Source organism: Anneissia japonica, unplaced genomic scaffold, assembly GCF_011630105.1.
Source record: "Anneissia japonica isolate Jap-2015-1 unplaced genomic scaffold, ASM1163010v1 scaffold288162_len571657_cov150, whole genome shotgun sequence".
NCBI classification, from domain to species: Eukaryota; Metazoa; Echinodermata; class Crinoidea; order Comatulida; family Comatulidae; genus Anneissia; species Anneissia japonica.
This window is the reverse complement of record NW_022753254.1, coordinates 524,018-547,054: the sequence shown is the minus strand read 5'-3', so window position 1 is coordinate 547,054 and position 23,037 is coordinate 524,018. Positions and strand designations below refer to the sequence as shown.

General features: G+C 33.6%; 3 protein-coding genes across 6 annotated transcripts in view; 2 read left to right on the top strand and 1 right to left on the bottom strand.

Moving 5' to 3' along the window:
• LOC117122814 overlaps positions 1–2,446 on the top strand; it is a 24,865-nt gene extending 22,419 nt beyond the window's left edge. The window contains exon 4 of the mRNA XM_033268574.1: positions 733–2,446. Within this exon, the coding sequence (XP_033124465.1) occupies positions 733–1,185 (453 nt within the window). The 3' untranslated portion in view covers positions 1,186–2,446. The remainder of the gene's footprint in view (positions 1–732) is intronic.
• A 4,669-nt stretch (positions 2,447–7,115) lies between these two features.
• Positions 7,116–11,473, bottom strand: LOC117122810 (cytochrome c oxidase assembly protein COX19-like). Its single transcript, XM_033268563.1, has 3 exons — positions 11,288–11,473; positions 9,084–9,195; positions 7,116–7,562 (listed from the first exon to the last, which is right to left on the bottom strand). Exons 1-3 carry the CDS (start codon positions 11,361–11,363, stop codon positions 7,460–7,462), a joined length of 291 nt encoding a protein of 96 aa, XP_033124454.1. The 5' UTR covers positions 11,364–11,473; the 3' UTR covers positions 7,116–7,459.
• LOC117122808 lies at positions 11,440–20,219 on the top strand. Of its 4 annotated transcripts, none has more exons than XM_033268559.1 (6): positions 11,440–11,563; positions 13,128–13,337; positions 15,479–16,003; positions 16,831–16,970; positions 18,322–18,389; positions 19,707–20,219. In XM_033268559.1, exons 2-6 carry the CDS (start codon positions 13,173–13,175, stop codon positions 19,769–19,771), a joined length of 963 nt encoding a protein of 320 aa, XP_033124450.1. In that variant the 5' UTR covers positions 11,440–11,563; positions 13,128–13,172; the 3' UTR covers positions 19,772–20,219. The 4 variants fall into 4 exon arrangements, with proteins under 4 accessions (XP_033124450.1, XP_033124451.1, XP_033124452.1 ...); XM_033268560.1 differs by having other exon boundaries at positions 11,456–11,587; XM_033268561.1 differs by lacking the exon at positions 11,440–11,563 and adding an exon at positions 11,842–12,430.
• The last annotated feature ends 2,818 nt before the right edge of the window (positions 20,220–23,037 follow it).

The following is a 23,037-nucleotide window of genomic DNA, read 5'->3' as shown; positions in this document are numbered from 1 at the left end:
AGATGTTTAAAAGAGACAGCTATAAAGCTCTAACTTAGTGGTTAAGATGATTGCCTGCCAACTCATGGTCCTAGGTTCAAATCCTGGAAAGTGACAGGATATTTTCTCAGAACCAAAAAGCAGCTCCACTTTCAGAGCCTCATATGAGGATCGTTTATTGTACTGTATATCTTGTGATGAGGATTGCCACTTGCAGTGCGGTATACAACTAATCACATTCACTATTGACAATCCTTGTTTCTAAGTAATAATTTAAAATGCTTGACTTTTTACTCCAAATGGTAATTTTGATGTTTCACACCCTAATTATACTGTGCTACATGTCTCCCCGTCTAATTGAAGACCCCTCCAATTAGAGACCACTTCTCTGTGGTCCCAAGTTAACAAATGTTGTTCATCTTTATTACTCTAATTAAAGACCAAAGCTGCTAAATACCATGGAAACCGCAGTCTTAAGCCCCACCCCCCTCCCCCAGCTTTAATTGGAGGGAGACCTGTATTTATTACAATTGTGGGTTTTTGGCTAATCTCATTCTCTGTTTACTTTATCCATGTTTAGTTCTTCGTTATGGGGAATTTTAATCTTAATATTTGTATAAATCTGTAGAATATATTAGCTTTGTGAGAAGGACAACAACTTTCAAAACCATGTACTTCATGATTTTGATTAATAATTTTGATTTAATATGATTAAAGAAACTAAAAAAATTGATGTTTTATATTCTGTTGCAGGCCAATGACATCATCAGTCAGCTTCCAGACACTGAACTTTATCTATTGGAGCATAAACGATATGTACAGCTAAACAACAACAAATCCGTCGCACAAGTGTACATTTTCTTACGTGCTATTGAGAGTCTATTCTATGCTACATTAAACACAAGGTGCAGTAAAATACAAGCTGTATCGATGTCAGAGTCCATTACGTGTAGGCATTTTGATTTGACGATCGGTAATCGCCGAAAAAGCGGGCAAAAACTTGTGGAGGCATTTCTTAATGATGATTCGGACATTATAGGAAAGCAAGGCGATAGTATGTTGCAGATTTCACCGCTGTTGGCTGGCGTGTACCAAAGTGCAAATAAATACCAACGAGAGGTTTTGGCAAATGCACTTTTACAATGCCTTGCATTTTATGATAAAAAAGTTTCAGGAACTTGTACTTCAAATATGGAATCACAATGAAAAAAAAATTGTAGCAGTTAGATTGAAATGAAATAATAATAATAATAATAATGACTTTCCTTAAAAATATTTTGGAAATAAAATTTGTGGTCTTCCTGGACTCAATTTGAACTTCTTTTTTTTTAGTTGATTGATTTACCTATTGATGATTGGTCAATTTCTTAAATTAATCTAATTATTGATTGGTCAATTTACTGATTATGGTTTGGTTTGGACTCAATTTGAATTTTATTTTTTTTAAATGATTGATTTATCTATTGATTGGTCAATTTCTTAAATTAGTTAATTGATTTAATTATTGATTGGTCAATTAACTGATTAGTGGTTTGGTTTGGCTTAATGGTTCACTGACATAATGATATGTTGTTTGATTAATTAATGGTTTAATCAATGATTTCTTGATTGATTGATTGGTAGATGACTTATTGATATGTTGATCAATTACAGTAGATAATTTGGTTCAAGGAGAGCAGCACATTGGCTCCGAGCCGATTCTAAATCCTTGTTTTGGTAACACACGGACATGTTGCAAATTGGTGTGCAGGATATGAAATTGCATTATGCAACGAGGCAACATCTGTATGAGAAAATCATACATAAATTTACAAACTATTTTAGCAGTTAATATCAAAGTTCTCTGACCCCCTTGTTGTCAAATTAAGTGTAAATAATTACACGCTGAGGAGAAATTAGTCTTCTGAGCACCAAACAGTCGTCAGGTTGGAGATTTACCACGCACGTGGCTAAAACTCAAGGACAGACATTGCAGGCAAGACCTTCGCAAACTTGATATTTTGATCGCGAGTTATGTTCTGCTTTGCATTTTCGACCTACATGTTTGTAGCTATGCTGCAATCAATTTGATTCAATTTCCTCTTGATCTTCCTGTGTGTGCAAAATGAAAACAAACATTAGAATGTATTAAGTGTGGGTGTTTCAAGATCTGCCCACTAGATTTGTCTTTGAATTTGTTCCAACATTTAAATGGAATACGGTTTCCTTTTCCCAGCTAATTTTCTTTGGAGTTTCAGGGTTTACCAAGTTGGTGAGGGTTTCCTCTTTGGAAGGGCATGGGAGTGATTTGGAATTGCCAAGTGGCCATTAAAGATTCAAGAGGAAGTTTCTTTAAAAGAGACGGTGCTTTGCTTTAAGAGCACACTATTTGATTTTTAGCAAAGAGTGTATAGATATAAACAAATTTTATGACTGAAGAAAAATAAAAGCCACCAGATTTTCAAGTGGTATTTTGATAGAATCTCAATAGAATAAGTGATTTTTTTTTTCTGCTCAGCATAATTTCAGTGCCGGATGCCTTTTGGGTGTAAACCCTCACTGTGCCCGACAGCCATCGGCCGACGTGATTCTATGGAGGATGCAACGCCACGATGTGCACGCAATGGATCATTTTTAATGACGATCTGTTCAGACTAGAATCAAGTGGTGTTTTGATAGATAAATGTTAGAATTGCTTTGCTCAGCAAAATTTTCAGTGGGAGGTGCATGTGGTTGCAAAATATTTTTTAGGAAAGTATGCCACCAGTGGTGGCAAAAAAGGTTCTCGCCCTGCTAGTAGTCAAACATCTATCCAAGTGTGAGTGTACCTATGTAAGGGAACACCTCAACACTCCCCCCTTAAATAACAAGTCCCCAGTTGGGTCTTTGCACCCACACACCTCGATGTGTCCCTGACCCATCCTCATTTATAGTCCTAGCACAATGCTGGAAATGTCAACCAAGTCCTTAACTAATATAAACATGCATAGTATTAGGATAAAAAACATACTAACAGCTGATGAAATTGCTGTGGTTTGTTATGATGACTCAAAGTCATGATGCTATGAATACAACTCCCTCGTACATGACACATGTATTTATACTGATTCCTCATTCACAGTAGCATTGCATGTCTTATATTGCCCTACTTCTCCAACGTTTTTAGGTGGCGACCCACTTTCAGACTCCATATTCTTTGGTGACGCAAGACATTTACTTTCATGTCATCAGTGGCGGTGCCAGGAATTCCCCGACGAGGGGTCCAAGCTCCACAACAAGGGGGCCACACCTGAGCATTGGGAGCGATTCGCCGGGGAAGCCTATGTGTTGGGGAATTCTTATTAAACAATAATAAAATTATGTGTTAATTATGGGATTCTTTATTTAAAATGGATAATTTGATAGAAAGCCATGCAAGATAAAAGTCACGGTAATAGTCCCCCTGTCGGGAAAGAGCTGGTGCCACCCCTGCAACCCATACGATCGTAATGCTAGTATACAACACCTTGCACATGCCTTAGCACTGAAAAGATTTTAATCTCAAAAATTTGAGTAAGGCATGCTTGCCTTAGGCGGTGCTTGTGATTAGATTTTTCCCTGATGACCTTGCTGGAAATTCCCAGACAGGGGGATCCAGAGGTCCCCGATGGGGGTTCTTTGCCCTCCTGGACCCCAACTAGCGCTGCCCCTGCAGTCAACCTCGGCAAATACAAATTTGATGTGGTAAATCGTTTTTATTTTTATTCACTCAGCAAAGTACACGAGGCATGTAATCGTTGATTGGATATGGAATGTTCCATTTTATAATTAAAAAAATATTTAGTCCACTCGTAATTTTTAAATGTTATGTAAAACAATGAATTTTTTACTTATGCAGTCGGCTTTGGCAAAGTTGACTGGGAAAATATTTGGAAAATGAAGCTTATACGTCCCTACCTCAAAAAGGCTCGAAACAAACTCAAAATGAAAAGATGTAACCTTTATTTATTAACTGGTACATTGTGTTAATATGCGCTATGTTCCTGCATAATTTTTCAATGATCTTATCAATCCCTGGAGGGATTGGTGACTGAGCAACCATAAGAGTAGATTCTTGGTTTTAGGTTGAAAATGAATTCCTATAGCTTTTATCTTCGTAGCTACGTCTAAAGGTACAGTATCTCTTCAGCCCTTTGTAGGGTGGCTATGTAGATGTACTGTACTGTATTTTCCACTTTGTTTTGAAATGCGCATTGTCATAGTCTCTCTCTTTAAATCAGAAGCAGTCTCAGACCCTCAGTAATGTTTTGGCTACCAAAACTTGTAGACGCAGGGACCTCTTGCATCTATAGTAAAGATTCTAATATCATGTCAGACATCCTAATTTGCTCAGCTGGATTATTGGGTGCTCAATATCCAGGGATGCTGCAATATTTAATTATTATTAATAATGATGATACAGACATGGGAAAGTTATGTTTGAGCATGTACTACAGCAAAATTTAATATTAAATTAACAGACCGTATAATCACTAATGCAACATAAAAAAACAGGAGGAAGTTTTTGGTACAAAACTAAAATATTTCTGACATTTAAAATTAAAGAGTCTAGTAAAGATTACACCTACATAATTGACCCAATAATCGTTGCATCTTTTATAAAGAGGTTTCATTGTGGTGTTTAATCGAGAGTGGCGTTTATTTGAGAAAGTCACTTATTAGATTTTTTACGGTATGTTAGGTAGAGGAAAGGCAAAATGTAGAAAAATCACACATCAATAATGGGTCATTATGCATTCAAAACACATCACATCTAATAAACAAAAAAAAAAAGGCTGCGTAAGAAAGAACATATAACTGTGTGAAAATGCAAGATTTATATTAATTTCAGAGTTTCTAGTTTCAATGTATGTTTGCGTCAGGAATTCCCCTACCCGACGATCGTACTGTATACATTCCCAAATACTTGCAAAAAAAATTCATGATTCGGATGGGAATTGAACCCACTACCTTCGGATAAATAGCCTGGTGTCATAATCACTAGACCACCAACTAGTGTCAGTGTCTGCTGCTACTTGGGGATTGGATTCAACACTAGTCAGTAAGCGCAAGCTCAATGTTCTAGTGGTTATTTACACCTGATTATTCAGAATGATAACACATCAGGTAGGGAAATACATCACTCCTCGAATTTGTAGCCTACAAAAAAGGGAGAACTTTTTAATAACTAAATGTTAAAAATCCTTGAAAGAACCATAATTTTCTTAAAACTTTCAGAATCCATATAGGCTGACTGGGTGTCCTGGTATATGAATTTTCAAAACCTCAGTGATACTTATAAACAATTGTACAGTAATCAACATGTTTCCTCATGATCAAGTCAAACCGCCGCTTATGAAAGTCACTGCCTATGCCTATGAAGTCTACTGTTTTAGCATGTGTGAAAAAAAAAGTTGGCAGACATGTTATCAGTGTACACTTCACAGTTTGAGGTGCGTGGCGTGTCTGAGGCAGATAATGCGTTGCATTTCCAAAATCTCGCCTTCACATGAATAATATTAAGGTCAATGTAAGAATTGAGTTAAGATTCCATATGAATCACATACTACCAATAAAATTGGAAGAATGCCAAACTATTTAACTAAACATGTTTTTATTTTCTTTTGAAATGCAAGTTTCGTAAGGCGCTATGTTCCTCATAGAGCGACATATAGTGTCATAATAATAATAAGGAATGATAAAATCTACTGAAGTACAAAAATAATACTACTATATTATACAAACTCAAAAAAGCTATATTTGATTAACTATTTATTTTCTTTATTGAAAACGTTAATATAAGTGACATTATTTTGTTAATGCTTGTGCAGCGTGACATCAGCATGTTTGCCTATACGTGGTCCATCATTCCCATCCACATGCACTATAGCCCCACCATGATCAGGTCTGAGGTGAATTTCACTTCTAAATTTCCACACCTTTTGCTTCTAAGTCGAGATTTTTTTAATACCTTGTTTAGTAAACTTATATTTGTTAACATGGTCGGAGAAGTGTGGAAAAAGAAAATTTGCCAAAGAATATAGGCGGATGAGAAAACAAAAATATAACTTTAATGATGAATGTAAACAATGTATTAATGAGAATGATAAATGTTAAATTTATATAATTAAGGAAAAAATATACATACATTATCTTATTTTTGGAGATTTCAGAGGAGCAGAGGGCGTAACTGCCAAAAAATAAAATTTGATTTTTATTTGAAAACACCATTATTGTGGTCAGATGGTTCACTGAACAAGGTATAAAAAAAAACCTCTTGCCTAAGCCTCATTATCAAACTTTACAAAATTCACTGATTAAACGTAAATAAAATACGACAATGATGCGGTGAAAAGTAATCAAACAAAAAGAATACCTTTACAATTGTGGCACCTGTTTGAAAAAAAATATGATAAATAAAACAGATTAATGAATATATAAATAAAATAAATAATAATAATAGTACTACAAGATCAATGTAATATGATAATATATATAACAATATATAATATGGTAATAAAGGATCAATCTATATAAAACTAAGACAGAAAGACGATAATAAATTAGAGAAAAGATGATTTATAAAATAGTTTAATCAATTATAATGAATACTTAAATTGATATACACCTATATAATTTTAATATTGATTATTATTTTTGATTTATTAAAGTCAGGCTCCGGAGGAAAAAATGTTTTGATATGTTGTAGAACTGATTTTTCTAAGACAGAAAAAAGTTGTTTGACGAAAAACTGGGGAACGGTGAATGACATACAGATTTTTTAACATTTAAAAACTGGGGGAATAAGGTGTAAAAATGGTCAGTTACGCCCCTTTTCCCCCAGTTTTTAAATATTAAAAAATCTGTATCTCATTCACCGTTCCCCAGTTTTTCGTCAAAAATTTTTTTTCTGTCTTAGAAAAATCAGTTCTACAACATATCAAAAAATGTTTTTCCTCCGGAGCCTGACTTTAATAACTGATTCATTTAATCAATTATGGCCGCACAGTTGTCACTGTTCAGAGTTAATACAATACTCATATATTCTGTTAATGAGACACTTAGTTTATAAAGCATAACTGAGCCCTCTGTGCTAACAGTATGTTATGTATGTTATCCAGTATAAATATAGATTTAAAAAAAAAAATTGTATTTGTAAACTGTAGCTGTAGTTATTGCCATCCAATTGCATCCAGGGGTTGAAATACACTCAGACGCCAGGATTTAGTCTCAACCATAGTTTATCAACCATTACATTCTCCTGTAATTGGCAAGTGTACATGTTGTAGGAAGTGCAACAATTATCTTTAATTGGAAACCAAATGTTTTCATAGAACAGAAAAGCATACAGATCCGAGACTTGCTGATATGATAGAATTCTATTTATATACAAACTCAAGGATTGTATAAGTCATTAGCAATCTATTTCTGGACACTCAGTCACTGTTCCTGCTTGTACGTATGCAATGCTTTTTCTTATATGTCACGAGGCTTTGCCGGATTCTGTAGTTTTTGAAGCACTTGCGTTCTTGTCAACTAAGTCAGCAAATCCTAGTTTACTCAAAGGTTCTCTTGTCATAAGATCCCTGGGAACATGAAAGGAATAAAAGAATTGTAAACAGGTGAACGAAATAACATGCTTACCACTGAAAATTGGTATAGATTCAAAATTAAATTATTTAATATGACAAAGAATCATTGAAGGCAATTATCCAGAATCACAAAATTGCAATCACATACAAAAACAAAACAACTGGTTTTACTCAGATGTATATAAGGTGATTGTGTCCTAAAGACTTACAATGAATGAAATAAAAAATTAAATGCATCCAATAGTAGACGTGTACTTTCAAAAATGACAAATGGTTGAGATATTTCAGTGCATGATTTCATTGCATATACGAATATAAAAGTGATTGTATTTTTTAGAATATACTTTAATGCATGGGAAGGTTCATGAAAAGCAATGAAATCAGAAATGCATTGCAAACCTATAGCCTCTGAAGACTTCAAGCAAAGGAAAAATTAAAGGGTGGAGAGGTTAAGTTTGTTATGGCATGACTAAGTGCCTTAGGAGAAGGGGAAACCAGAACTTTGAATTTTAAAAGAACTAGTGTCAATCTATCAATGTTAATCAATCAATTAATCAATCAAAGTAACATTTTTCTTCAAGTTGGAAAAAAAAGTACAATGTAAGGCAAGCTAAATGATTTGAAGAAGGCATAGCCAAAAAAGCAAAAGCTTGTGGCAGGGATGCCTAGACAATATGACAAAAAATAAATAAATAAATAAATAAACAAATAAATGAGCAAATAAAAAGCACTTTAAAAGAAATAAAAAGTAAAAAGTTAATTGCAAGAAATGTCGTCTGACATGGGTACAAGTTAAATATCTTAAAATAAAAATTAAATTCAGTAAGTAGATATAAAATATTTTTAAAGTTTAACTGAGAAGCTTTTCTTGGATACAGATTCTTTTACATATAATGTTAAGCTATTCCAAAGTTCAGGTCCACTAAATCTTATACAATATTGAAAAGATGTTTTTTTACGGAGAAGAATATACATATCATTTAGAGTACGAGTACAATAACTGATAAATAATATAAAATAATAATTATTATAATAATAAATAATAATAATAAATAATAATCAATCAAGTTTTCTTAGAGGTGCATTTAACACACATTAGGAAAGACTTACTAGTGCATAAGATTTAACATCATATATGAAAAAATGTTTTAAAAATAAAAGTACCTTGTAATATTTATATAATAAAAACAGAAATACTAAGTGACCAAAAGAGATGAGATTTTTCATTGATTTGATTTATTTCCATGTGCATAAAATGAGATACAAAATTTAAGTTTTGGCAGAGTAAATGTTGAATCTGAAGTGCTATATTATTAAGCAATATCTTGTGAAATACAGTAGAACCACTTCCTTTGGGACACCCCTAATAAGTAGACACTTTTATGGCCATTAAACAAGGAAAAGTATATCTGACTTTTAAGTCAGCGCCTATTAAGGTGACATCCTATTATTAAGGTAACACATTTTTGGTCCCGAATGTTCTACTTTGATATGTACCATGATCGTTATTCATACCTTTCCATACGACATTCCAGATATGCCTTAGATTCCAGCCTACATTCACTTGACTGTTGGCCACTTCTTTGCATGCAGTCCATAAACCGGATCTTAAAATCCTTACATTCGCCTATGCAAAATATAGGGGGAAAAGCCAGTTGAAAATCTTATATACAGTATTACAGTTATAAGGTGTAGAACCGTTTCACTGCAAACAAGTTTGGCTGCGATTTATGCAACACATTCTGTATTGTATGTTTTCAGTCAATTCAAGTAATTGAATAACTAATAAATATTGTATTTTAAATTGATAATTATAATATTAATAAATATGCGTATTGAAATAAAAAGACTGGGAAAATGCAAAAAAAAACATGTTATATTTATATCAATTCACCAAGGGAAGCCTAGTCCAGACATACAGTAACACTCAAGAAACAAGCATAATTCCTAGTGCATATTTTTAAAATAAGACAAAGAGAGCAGCTTAGCTCAGTCGGCTAAACTGGTGGTAGCTACTGTGTGTGTGCTGAACCGTGGACATCTCTAGGTCCTCGTTCAATTCCCAATGCTGTTCTCCTAGTATTTTAGCTAGAGGGCTCAAATGCAAGTTTACAATAGTGCACCGTCTTTAAGATGAGAGGTTTAAGGCGTTGGTACCGTGTGCTTTATGGCCCGTGTGCACTTTAGAGAACGCTACACTATTCGTAAAAGAGTAGGGGATTGTCTCAATCACCACCAGAAGGACCCCATTGGAAATAAGTCTTCTTCAGACTTTCGTGGGTTATCCTTGGTGTTTACACCAAATAAATCTAATCCAATCCAAAATACACTGAATTTCCTGATTTTCTGGATGTTAAAACTAGTTTGCGGCCAAAACAGATGGCATTCCTATAAAACAAATCAAAATAATTTACTGAAAAAAGTGAAAAGCACATTAAAGAAAAAAAATAAATGGCAAACATTCCTTTTCAGTTCCTATGCTTGCAAGCAGAGGAACCTTTCTAATCGACTCTTGAACGAATGCGTGTAGCTGACCTTTGTAAAGAGGCAAAAATCACTTTCCAGACATCTGTTTGTTATGAATTTTCATACCCAAGCGAAAGCGGATGACAATGTGCCCTATTTATTTAGTTTCCATTTTGATAAATATTAAAGCTATAACTAATGACATAAATACCCCCCCCCCAACTCTTGAAAAGACTACTAAACCATATGGTAAAATACAAAACCATTTATGGAATGCGGTACAGTATCTGTCATCGAAACCTGTATATTGACTCTAGGGAACGTCCTATACAAAACATCACACTTTACCTACATTGCAAAACCTCAATTTGATAATCACCATAAGACTATCGTTTATGGCCCCGAAGATAATCAGAGAAAGAAAACATTCCACTGCCTGTTTATCGGATATGGTTGTTTAACTTGTGTTTAAATATTATGTACACAGTTGAAATCGTATCGAGGTTGTATGATACACTCCAAAAACTTTAATTATAGATACTGTATTCGTCATAAAAACAATAGAAATTTGTTATTCGAAGTCTCATTTTATTGTTCAATGTGTTTTTTTTGTTTTTTTGGTTTTTTTTTGAGAATTATATACAAAACAAACTGGGTTCTATTGATACGTAATTTGTTGTTTACAAGCAAATTTTTGGGGAGTAATATAAATCCTATCATTTTTGTTTTTTAGGTCTAAAACACACAAACCAAGAACACGAACATATTCGTACAATTTAACAATTTAAAATATTGCACTTTCACTATTTAAAAAAAAAAAATTTTTTTAAATTAAAAATGGTGTTATTTTACCAGTGGTTGCATAGGAACTTCGACACTCGCATCTAGCAGAGGTCTGGTTAAATTAGAAATGTGGGACCTAAGCTACTACTGTACATGGAACATATGGCATAACACCTGAACTGACTACGACCAGGCCTCTAGTAGAGACTAGACTAGCCAGGCTCTGTTGGAGTTTAGAATCTAGTAGTGCCCTTCCTTCCCCCCCCCCCCCACTAAAAGGCTAGCTAGACACCGCTTACTTACAGCCGGCTCTAGCCCTCTACTACAGTACTACTATTACACTAGTCCTACTACTATTAGCCTATACTAGACTCCCTAGGCCGTAGCCTAGGCTAGACTAGGCCTAGCAGGCTAGGCCTAGGCCTAGGCCTAACTAGGGGCCTACCTAGGCCTAGTTGGTCAAAAAATACCTTCGTGATCAAGAGGAAAGCTTCCTTTATCAGGTGGTCTTGACTTGAAACTCTTTTGAAAATTCATTGTTGACATTTTGATCAAATTTATGTTAATACAATTCAATTAAAATTACAAGACTTCAGACTATTCGTCCACGTGGTGGCAACAGAGATGAACTTTGACCTCAGTCGTCCTTTAAATATTTCGCGCTGATTTAATGGCAGGGGGCAGCCATGGGCTGCTTGGGCTAGGTTGTGCTGCTTCTTTTCCTCATGAATGCTGTCCGTGCATGTGTAAATATTACCAATATCTGTCAGGTGGTTTCCTAGTGATTATAAATAAGAATTAGTTGAAATTTAGTTGCTGTAGTATGCCTAGGGCCTACATTAATTTTAGAACTGGGTTTTTAGAATGAGATAAAAATGTAGAGAAAGGCGCTAGGCCACTACTAATAGGGAGTGGGGGGGGGGGCTAACTACTACCGTACCTACTAGAGAGTAGGCTCCTTGGCAAGGCTGCCTACAATACAGTACAGGGCTCAGCCCCTACTACTAAGCTAGGCCTATGCTAGACAGAGACAGTTGAAAGCCAAGTCGAAGATGTCTGTTACTGTTTATTTATGGTATTGTTGTTCTGCTGGAGTGCCACCATATATATTTGTCTTTTTTTTGTCAAAGTGTTTTTGTGTTTAGTAGTATTTTATGTTTGGATGGATGAAAAAAGGATCCCCCTAGTCCTAAGTACCACCTAGCTAGTATTAAAGATTGCCTGGTAGTGCAATATGGAAAATAGTTTTTAAGGGCGACCTGGTACAATTTACACTACTATTGTGATTCCTGATGATGAAATCAAATAATTGATATCGAAATATTGAATCCCGACACAATGGCGTGCATTTCAATACTTGGAGTATGTATTATATTATTTTATCTGAGATTAATCAGTGGACCTTTAGGATTGTGGGTAAAGTATTTGTTTTATACAAGAAAATGCACCAACTGGCAACACGGATAATTTTTCCTATTGTGTGTGGGAATTTCCCACCGGTCATGGGGATTCCCCAGTTTAGACTAGGCCTTATAAATACTGTACAGTATTCTGTCCCTTACTTGTCTATCCTCCACTACTTGTGATTTGAAAACACCAGTTTAAAACGTCTTGTGAGTATTTATTCATCAAAATAATGAAATTAGAACTAATCAGAAGTTTCCTAGAAATGAGTTCATACTTATTTTAAGGGATTAGAACTATAATTTCGATCTTAAGCTACAAAAGGAAATAGCAGCTCACAGATGCAATATCATGCATTATGAAGATAGATCATTAGGAATTAAAAGACATGGAAATAGAAATTCACCGTTAATTAAGAACGGAATAAGGTTTACTTTTTTGACCATTTTGGATCATCCTTGTTATCTCGATTTCTTCTGTTTGTTCTTTGTATTTAAATGTATTTTGATCAACCATATTACCTAAGTTTTAATTAACTCTTTTTCTAGATTTTTAGTTTACGTGAGGCAGTGGCGGATTCAAGTTGGGCCCAGTCAGCCTGGGCCCCCCCCCCTAAATTTATCAAAATAAAAAGATAAAGAAAGAAAGAAAGACAGAAAAATTATATTCAAATTTAAGTTTGAGAGTAGCATTTCCGGCCATCTGGAGGTGGCATAATCAGAATGGGGCTGTGGTAGCATAGACCCAGCATCTGTGAGAACTATGGCCTATAATCCCTGGATCCGGCACTGTAAGGTGTACTGTGCTACCAAATACGAAATGAACTATAAGGTAAAAAACTGTATTTTATAATTGCATTTCCTCAATGAACCATGAAATGTAACATTTGCGTTTTGTTCATTTCAGATTGAAAATATATTCCATCAAAATCATTTTCTGCATTATTAGAAAATGGATGCAGAAGTAGATTGCTATGACAACCAGAGGAGTGGTGAAAGTAATGTGGCGACTCCTGCGAAGTATGTGAAAGGGCTTGGAAGAGGTCAAATGAAACCAATCGACCCCATGACTATACGTTTACCAAAATTCCTGATGGAAAATATAGAGAATGGAAAGGTACAGTACCACATGTTAAGTGCTATTTGCTGTAAATTTGAAAGTTGTGGGTTCAAATCTGAGAATAGTACATTGATTGTGGCTGTGCAAGGTATTTTATACAGTTTGCCCTCCCATTTAAGACCACATTTAGGACCTGAAAATTTTGGCCGGTCATGGGATTCGGTCTTAACAGAGCTGGTTTATAAGAATTGATATTTTGTTTTTTGAAAAAGTAGCCTCAAATTGGAAAGGTCTCGAAATTAGCAGGGTCTTAAATTAGAGGGTGCACTGTATATTATAATGCACATATAGAATACATTCTCAGTTCTGTGCCGAGGAACACTCTCTGAGGCAATGTTTATAAAATGTCTCCCAAGCAGACAAGCAAAATGCCTCCAAAGAAAAAGACTCAAAACCCGACCCTGAACAACAACTGCTACGCCAACCATTTTCCGTATCCATTGGCAAATTATTATTTTAATATTTTATATTTTTTGGATTAAATATAATTGAATTCTTCATACAAGTTAATTTATTTATTATATGCAGTCAATGGGAAACTAATTTGACATACTATTTTGTGCTGTATTTAAGTTGTTATTCAATAAATATTGATTACAGTGTATGTAATTGCTGCGAAGCAGCCAATTCATATCCTCGACAGCAATTTGACCTCTGAAAGGTCATTGTTTGTCAAAAAACGAGCACCTAAGACGACTGAAAAGCGGAGTTTCCTTCTTTCGTTCTGCCGGGTACTTTAGGCGATGTTTGTAGACTAACCTACTCGTACCAACGTCCGCATGTTGCGCTAGCCTTATCCTACTCTAGACCTAGACTAACTAGGATGGTAACAAAAATGAAAAATTACGACTTTGTTACCCAATGAGAAGTGTTCTAATATAGACAATGGGTCGTGTCTCATATTATTTGTTTTATAGTTTTCATTATTTTCACTTGACTCGCATAAATCATTTTGTTCGAAGAACATTTATATGCAGTTGTACTTCGCAGCACTTCACTTGCAATTTGCAATTTCTAGTATATAATGTAATATACTGTAAGTCTTTGGGCTTAGAAAGTGGAGATGTTTTTCAGTTGTGAAACAAAGCATAATAAGTATTGTGGATGTATAAGACACTTTGTAATGTAAAATAGGTTTAAAAAAATAATTTAGATATATGACTATATAATAAACTCCCAAAATTCCTGTGTTCCAACAGGGTTTGAACCCAGAACCCTGGGTTTGAAGTGCGACATCTTAACCACCAAGCTACCAAGTAAGACTAAAGAAATAATTCACTATTTTAGAATTTTAAGCATAATCCTTTAAAGTTGATTATTATAAATGATACCGACATCGAACATTTAAATGAGTACAAATACTTTAAGGTTGCAATATTGATAGCAAGTTAACATGGGACCCCACATGTAGACAAAGCATATTTTTAGCCAGCCAAAGGCTTTACTTTGTACGTCAAATGAAGATTTTAGGTGTTGATACCGAACTTATTCGTCTCTCCTTTTTCGAATCAGTTGTTCGTAGCATCATTTGTTTTTATCAAAACATGTTAAATAAAGACAAAGCTAAATATGATAAAATCTGTAAAAAAGCAAGTAAGATAATTGGAGTCAAACTTGTTGATTTTAAGTCATTGTATCATAATCGAGTACTAAATAAGGTTAGGCTTATAAAGGAAGACGAAACTCAAATATTGTCCCGGCTGTACTCATTAAACAGATCTGGTCTTAGGCTCAACATTCACCGTAACAACACAAACCATCTGCGTAATTCTTTTTTCCATGACAGTATTCATATTTTTAATTCTTACGTTCATATAAAATAACGATATAGTATTTTCGAATATGATGTTTTAAAATGATAATCATAATAATGATATGAAATTTTTAGATTTTCTTCTGGATTTTAACGTTTTTTTGTTTGCGTTTGCCAACTGAAGATGCTTTTTTTTTGGCATTGATAATGAAAGATAATAAAGTTCATTCGTATTTCGTATTTCCACTCCAAGAATGCTCAGAGTGCTCAGAATGATGTTTTTGAACTTGCATAGGACCATGAATTGGGCCTTGCCAATATATTAATATATCAAACTGTGCTACTTTTGTTTAAAATGTACTCAAATATTAATTTTTGTTTTCAGACCCGAAAACCAAAGGCTGAAAGTAGTGGATCATCATATTTGTCTTCGAAAATCAAAAATGAAATCAGTATACTCAACAGTTATATCCAAAGTCATCAAAATTCTAAACAACTTTCTAATGCCAGGTCTGTACAAACTTTTGACTCTGACCCTCATATCTTTGATTGGCCTGAAGCCAAAAAACGCAGTTCCCAAGGAAGTCGTTCCTCGTCTTTTTCTGCGCTTAGCTCAACAGCCGATGATGTTAAAAGTCTTTCAGTGAATGATAAGAACGAGTGGCCAACGATTAATAATTCCACAGATGCAAGTGTTTTTGTGAGTGATAAGGTTGAATGGCCAGCGATTACTTCCAAAAAGACGAGTCCTGACAGCTCAAAAGAATCGGAATCAGAACCTGAAAGTAAAGAAATTCTTCTTGATTTTAAGTCGGTTGGTAGAAAGTTGCTAAGCACAAATGGTGATCATGCAGGAGCCTTGGATGTTGACAAAGATGACAAAAAAACTGACGAACAGCAAAAACAAAAGGTGAAAATCATATCTATTCTTGGTTTCATGGAATTTACAAATTTGTAATTCAACAATCAAACTATAAATATATTAACAAGCAATTAGTAGAGCTGCACATAGTACACTAACGGAAAATTATTATACAAAGGTTAGATTTAATGTTTGAAACAATTTTTGAATGCATTAAATCTAACCTATGTGCAATGTATACAGCTATACTAATTGTTTTATAAGTCAATCACCGTTTTTAATGTTAGTTATTAATCCTACATCTAATTTCTTTCCTTGAATCTTTAAATAGGTCTAGAATATTCCTATTCAATATTCATTCTTTAATTGATTAGAGTCCATTGATTCAATGAATTCCTTAATTTTTTGTATGCTAATCAACATTGTTTTATAAAAGTAATTTTTCAATTACCACATGTCAACAAACGACGATTGGGCGAGTGTCTGCCCTCTCTTTCCGCAGGCACGCATCGTAGTCCTGGCGTAGAAACGCTAACCTTGAAATCGTCACCGTTGTATTGGTCTTTTACACACGAACCTAAAAAAGATCAAGCCAAGTGTGCACTATATGAAGAAATATTTCACTGTTGGGGATAGGCAAATAACACTGGGAGTTGCAGTGATGACTTCATGATTGATCTATAATAAGTAATATCAAGAATACATTGTATTACCTGTATATTGACTCCAGAATCTTTTCTTGCTCTATATAAACCTTCAAGGATTATTGTTTGATATTGTAGCTTTATGTTTTACCTTCCACCATTACCTTACATACTTTTTAACATTCATCTTTTTCATCAGTTCTATGTATACTTATTTTTCTTTAAAACTAGGACAATTATAAACTGTGTGTTCAAAATATTCCTTACACTATAACTGAAACTGATCTGATGGGGGCGCTTTCTACCTACGGCACTGTCAACAGCTGTCAAATATTTCAAGGGACGGACAATCATGCAATGGCAATAGTTGTGTAAGTGTTTATTTTTGAGTAGGAGAATTGGTGGGAGGGGGGGCAGGAGTGGAGTATTACAGAGGGTTAGGGTAGTGTGGAAATGATGGTATAGTGTGGAGGTAGAGGAATGATGAAATGGGGTGGTGTAGAGGTGCATAAGAGAAAAGTTTGGTCCCAAATGTTTTTAGGTAAGGCAAATTAAAGTGTTGAGAAAAAAACCAATACAAAGTTTAGCCTATGGGTAGATTTACATGCCCAAAATGTGCATGCCAAAATTATTAAGTGAGCTAAAGTGAATATCCAAATATACTATTAATAACAAAATTACACAACTTTGTATGATACAATAGAACACCTTTGGGACTAAAAACATTGTCCCATATACAGTGTATTTAAGCATACATACTGTACATTCTTTCTTAGTCTATATGAATTAAGCAATGATACAAATAGTAACTACTGTAAATAACATGCATATGTGTACGTCAAACAACACAGTAAAAGATATTAGGCCCAATAAAAAAAATTATTAGTTTATCACCCTCGCACGCATGCCTTCTATGGTACTGGAAAAAAAAAATTTTGAAAAAAAAAATTTTTGTAAAACAAAAGTTTTTTTGAAATTTTTTTATTTTTATTTTATTTATTTTTTTTTAATTTTATTTTATTAAATAGTTAGTAGATATTGTTTGCATTATCTAAATCATGTTTTACAAAAAAAAAAATTAAAAAAAAAAGCCTCCCTCCCTCATCACTTTTCCTGCCCAGATAGGGTGATAAACTAATAATAGTTTTTATAGGGCCCTAATTAAAGGTCTAGAACAGTAGTAGTCAAGGCCACATTTAATATTGTTAACTATTATTATTTTCATAGTAAACATGCTAAATGATATAATGTGATTCATCATCATTTGTAATCCTTAAAGATAACATTAAAGTAACGTAATACTACAGTTATAACATAGGCTTAATAGGCCTACAGTAAATAGACCATTCTATTGTAATAGACTATAGACAAATGTCCCATGTCACTAAGGTGTCGGATCCTCTCAACAACCCTCTGCTAAGAATAAATGTCCAGTGTGGTCAGCTTACAAGCAACAAGTAATAATTCTCTAATTTAATTCTTTAGAAGAATATATATTAACAGTAGAAGAAATAAGCAGTTACGTCACACATCATTGCCAAGTTTTGGATACCTAAGTTAGGATTAAATCTTCTCTTCAAATTTCTATGTTCCCTAACAAATACTGTGTCATTTATTCGATAACGCTTTAGGTTTTGTTATTAATACGATACAAATGATGTTATATTTGGTATGAATTTGGTGGAGATGTAGAAATATTATATTAATAATTTTTTTTTTTAGCATGGATAGTCAGAAAGCATGTGATTGGGCAGTATCCTGTCTCCATGGCGAGGAATCACCATTTTCAGGTATGAAGATGATTATCCTAACAAATTGCGGGAAGTGGGGGTTGTTGTGTTTGCAACCCCATCAGATTGACGCGGACGAAACCAAAGTAGCACAATCAAAATTGTCTGTATCTGTTTATTAGTCCTGTTCACCCGGTAAACTACAATCAAAGCAAAATAAATAGTTTCTATAAATAATAACAATGATTCTGTATAATAGCCACTTTAAACACTGCCTTACATAGTACAAATAACCTGTTGAAGCCTAGCTTAATTCCAGTATTAAACTATTATTATTGACCACACAGCAACAGCCTAAACAGCCCTAAATACATGCTAACTGCTAACATAAATAATTACTGTAAATACAAAACCCTACATGGATTGGGGGAACAATACAGCCACAAGAAAAGCTAAAAGTTCTCTGCATAGCACAGCCCCTGCTCTACACTACACACTACTTAACTAGTGGCACAGAAAATAGTCAAAACAAAAGCTCAACTAATTTGCATATGGCAGTGAGCACTGCCTTTTCCACAAAGTTTGTCAACTTAGATCAGGTTCTATTTTCTCTATGGTTAGCTACAGATCTTGCTATCAAGGTATAACAGAATTTAAATGCCAATATCATGTACACAACAGGGGTGTTATGAATACCCTCAACTGTTAAAAAAAAAAAAAAAATAATGTTTATAGTTGTTAAAAATAAGCAGAGAAAATTGTATGTATTTATATGTATTTTTTTACTGTATTATTGCTATTGAATTTTTTAAAATTACTGATATTGTTTGTATGAAATATTTTGCTATTATTTATTCTATGCATATTTTGATATCTATTATTTTATTGAATTTTTTGCTGTTTGTTACTGATATTGTTAGTATTAACTATTTTTGCTGTTTTTATTCTGTCCATATTGAATTTTTTTGCTGTTTGTTACTGATATTGTTAGTGAGAAATATGTTTATGCTTTTTGTCTGGAGTTATTGATTTTTTGACAGTTTAAGTGTTCATTATTTTAATGAAATGTACTGTAATTCCATAGTAATTAATTATAATAATGTGTCTTATTGATTGAATCCATATTTTTATTGTAATTGCCAAAATTTGTTCTTAATTATCGATTTAGAATGAATTGCTATCTTTATTTGTAACTTCTTTGTATTGTTTATTCAATAATTATGCGTGTTTCATATAAAATGCAAGTGCAATATTTATCATTGGTAGAGTTTCTGTTTTGTGTCTAAATTTTGTATTGTAAGCATAGTTCATTGTAATTACAAAACATTTAACGTTAAAAAATACATTAATTAATGAATGTTCTTTTTACTTTCAAAGGATATGAAGATGGAGATGTACCAAAATTAAGTGTCATTCAAATTAAGGAGTGTGAAAGAAGATGATTTAGGAGAGAAAATGTGATCTTATACTGATTATTGAAGGTAGTTAGCCGAAGCCCCTTTTTGTAGTAGTACTTTTTTATAACTTGGTTTTTGTTAAAGAAACAATTCTGAGTTAACCTTTGCATATAGGAAACCACCCTTACCATGAACCTGGTTACTGGCCTGAATTTCTACAAAAATTTAGGCCTATAATTATATTATTAGATTTATTTTTGTATAGCGCATAATGCATACAGCCTCTGCATTTCACAGCCTCTATGCATTTCACATTTAAAGAAATAAGCCAGAGTAAAAAAAAAAACAAGATTAAATATAATGAAGATTTGTAACTAGTGGAAGTTTCATGCATCAAATCTACAATAAATTATTAATTTTACAAATTTTACAAATTATTTTGTAATTATTAACTATTTAGTTACTATACAGTATGACAAAATGAATAATTATTTTAACCATGATATGCCTATATATGGTCATGATGTGAGGTCATTGTGACCACTTAGGCATACCATATGTTTTGTCATGGTCTGGATGGGACTTTTTCCAATCTGTGCAATCAAAATTACCTTGAAGAAGCCTCATTTTTTGCCATGTTTTACCACATTCCAATTATCTCATCACACTTGAATATGGTAAAGTTGTGGTCACCATAGTAAGTGGTATATATATATATATTCAATATATACCTCAGTAAGTGGTATATATTGAATAGTAATGGGTGGTCAAGATATTAGGTTTCCTGGAAAGTTTCACCTTAACATAAGGAGAAATGATGATGCGAATTACGCCATGAAATAGTGTAGGATTTGCAGGGTATTGACAGTCTAATGTGTGCTTATGTATGACTTTTTGAAAATTAGTTTTTTATACCAATTCCAAGAAAGTGAATGTAGAGCTCTACATCATCTAGCGCCCTCTATAATGTGGTCTAGTTATTGATTAAATTTGTTTAATTTTTACTCTAGATGCCAACAAAAAAAATAATTAAATATACAGTAAAATTACTGTTTTAATTTTCCACTATTTTTAAAGTTAATTAAGAATTTATCTCTCTTGACAGAATGCATGTTTATAATATTTTTTTCAAGAAAATTGACTTGTAATTGTCGTGTAAGCTACAAGTAATTATGGCTTACAAATCTGGTATAAGCTTCGGATTTGCATTAATGCTCAACACCTTTCAATGAAAGAGGAGGTTTGTGTTCAGGGGATGTAATCGAATGATGTAAACAGACTATTGAAAGAATTTGTCATGTTTTCATGAAGTTATGAGGGGATGATAAACTCATCTCATAGTTGTAACGCAATCTATTCACAGGTGTTAAGATGGAGCATAGAGGTTATTAGCCTCTCAAACTTTTATAGATATGCTTTTTGTACTTGTTGCTTCATGGTATTTTTGTATCTCGACATTTTTGTATTATACAAATAATATTCTGTATTGGATTGGATTGAATAATGGGTAAATTGAATTTATCATCATTATTATTAGTATCACTGGTGATACTTTATTTTCACATATTGTTAGCATCGTTTTTCACAATTAGCATGAATTTTTACAAGATTGCAATTTATATCCTATCACATTTCCAGTGTGTAGAATCACAAATTAATGAGTGAAATAAAGTTGCATGATCTGAAGCCCTTCAGAACATTTTTCTTATTGTTGTATATTCAGGGGAAGATTTGGGGAATGACTTTCTTTTGAAAAAATGGAAATTACATTCCAATTTAAGTCTGAGAGCCCGAAAATAGCGCTCAAATTTAAATTTGCAATATGCGGTTCTTTTTCCCATTTTTTCCTCAAACCTCAAACATTTAGGGAGGTGGGGAACTTCCTTATAAAATAGTACATGTTTATCAAAACTTTAACCACAATATCAATACATACTGTCGAAATTTTCAAATTTCTCGTTTATAAGGACAAATGACACAGTTGCAACAGTTCAGACTTACAGATTATTTTGTCCACTAAAATCTCCAAATTAATTAAGATATTTATACCCTATAAAATATATGAACTATATCACCTGCATGATGTTTTTATCTTAGTTATTACCCAGGTCAATAAAAAACCTGGCGTAAACACGAACGTGCAACTTTATTTATCTAAACATACCCCTAGCCGAAAGTATGAGAGTTTAGCAAAATCTCGCTTTTTGTTTACGCCACCTAGCGTTGGTTTTACACTGCACTGAAGTCTACATCCCACATCCTATTCCAATTCGGTACCGCTCACGCCAAGACCATCAGTATAGCAACAGTAGTATCGTATGTTCCCGTCATCAAATTCAAACAACAGCAAGCCTAAGTCGCCAAAAATACGTTAGCCAACCCGTCGAAAACCCAAACCATTCAAGGGCGAACGTACCTTCAACAAACCATTCTTTAAAAATAAAATCATAATAATCAATCCATTCATTCAGAAACGAATTCATTAGACAAAACGCCAAAACGTTCGTCCAAAATCCAAACGTATGTTATCCAAATAATCACGAAACCAATTCATCCAAGCAGAAATCAATCATCTAATCAAAGCCCAAACCATTCAATCTAAACGTATAACATTATGCATAATTCGAACATACATTTTTTAACCAATCTAATAAAAACTTATGCCATTCAATCGAAACGTTAGCTGTCGGACGTGAAGTTAAATATTTCGCTATTAATTTTTTTTCCCATAGTAAGCCTAATTGACAACATAGGCCTATCTCTGCTCACATGCTGGTAACTTTCCGAAAGTAGAAACAAGAGTAGATATTTTAGACAACGCTGTATTGAATGACTACGGTAGACTCAAACAAAAAATGTTTATATTTTTGCTTTCGTACACCTGTCACTTCCTTTGAACTTACCCGCTTTTTGGACAGCTGTTAGTCTATGACCAACTCAAACGTCAAAATACATTCCATTTTAAAATACTTAGAGAGGGAGGAGTATCTTTTATGTATTGCTGAATATAATTTTTCGGAATGACACGGAGGGAAAAATACATTTTAAATCATCGGGATTGCTTATTCCGGTCCTGGATACAGTGCTCCCATGCGTCCATTTTACTTGAAATATGATAGGCTCTATGTCATGTTTTGTAACGCGCACGTGTTTTGTGTTTGCTAAATAATTTATAGAAGAGACACATGGTATATGTGTTATGTTATGTTATCTTACGATGTTATGATGTTATATAGTGGTTATTCATATATCCGTAATGCGACTGCGGTGTATAAATACTGTCTCTTATACACATCAGATGTGTATAAGAG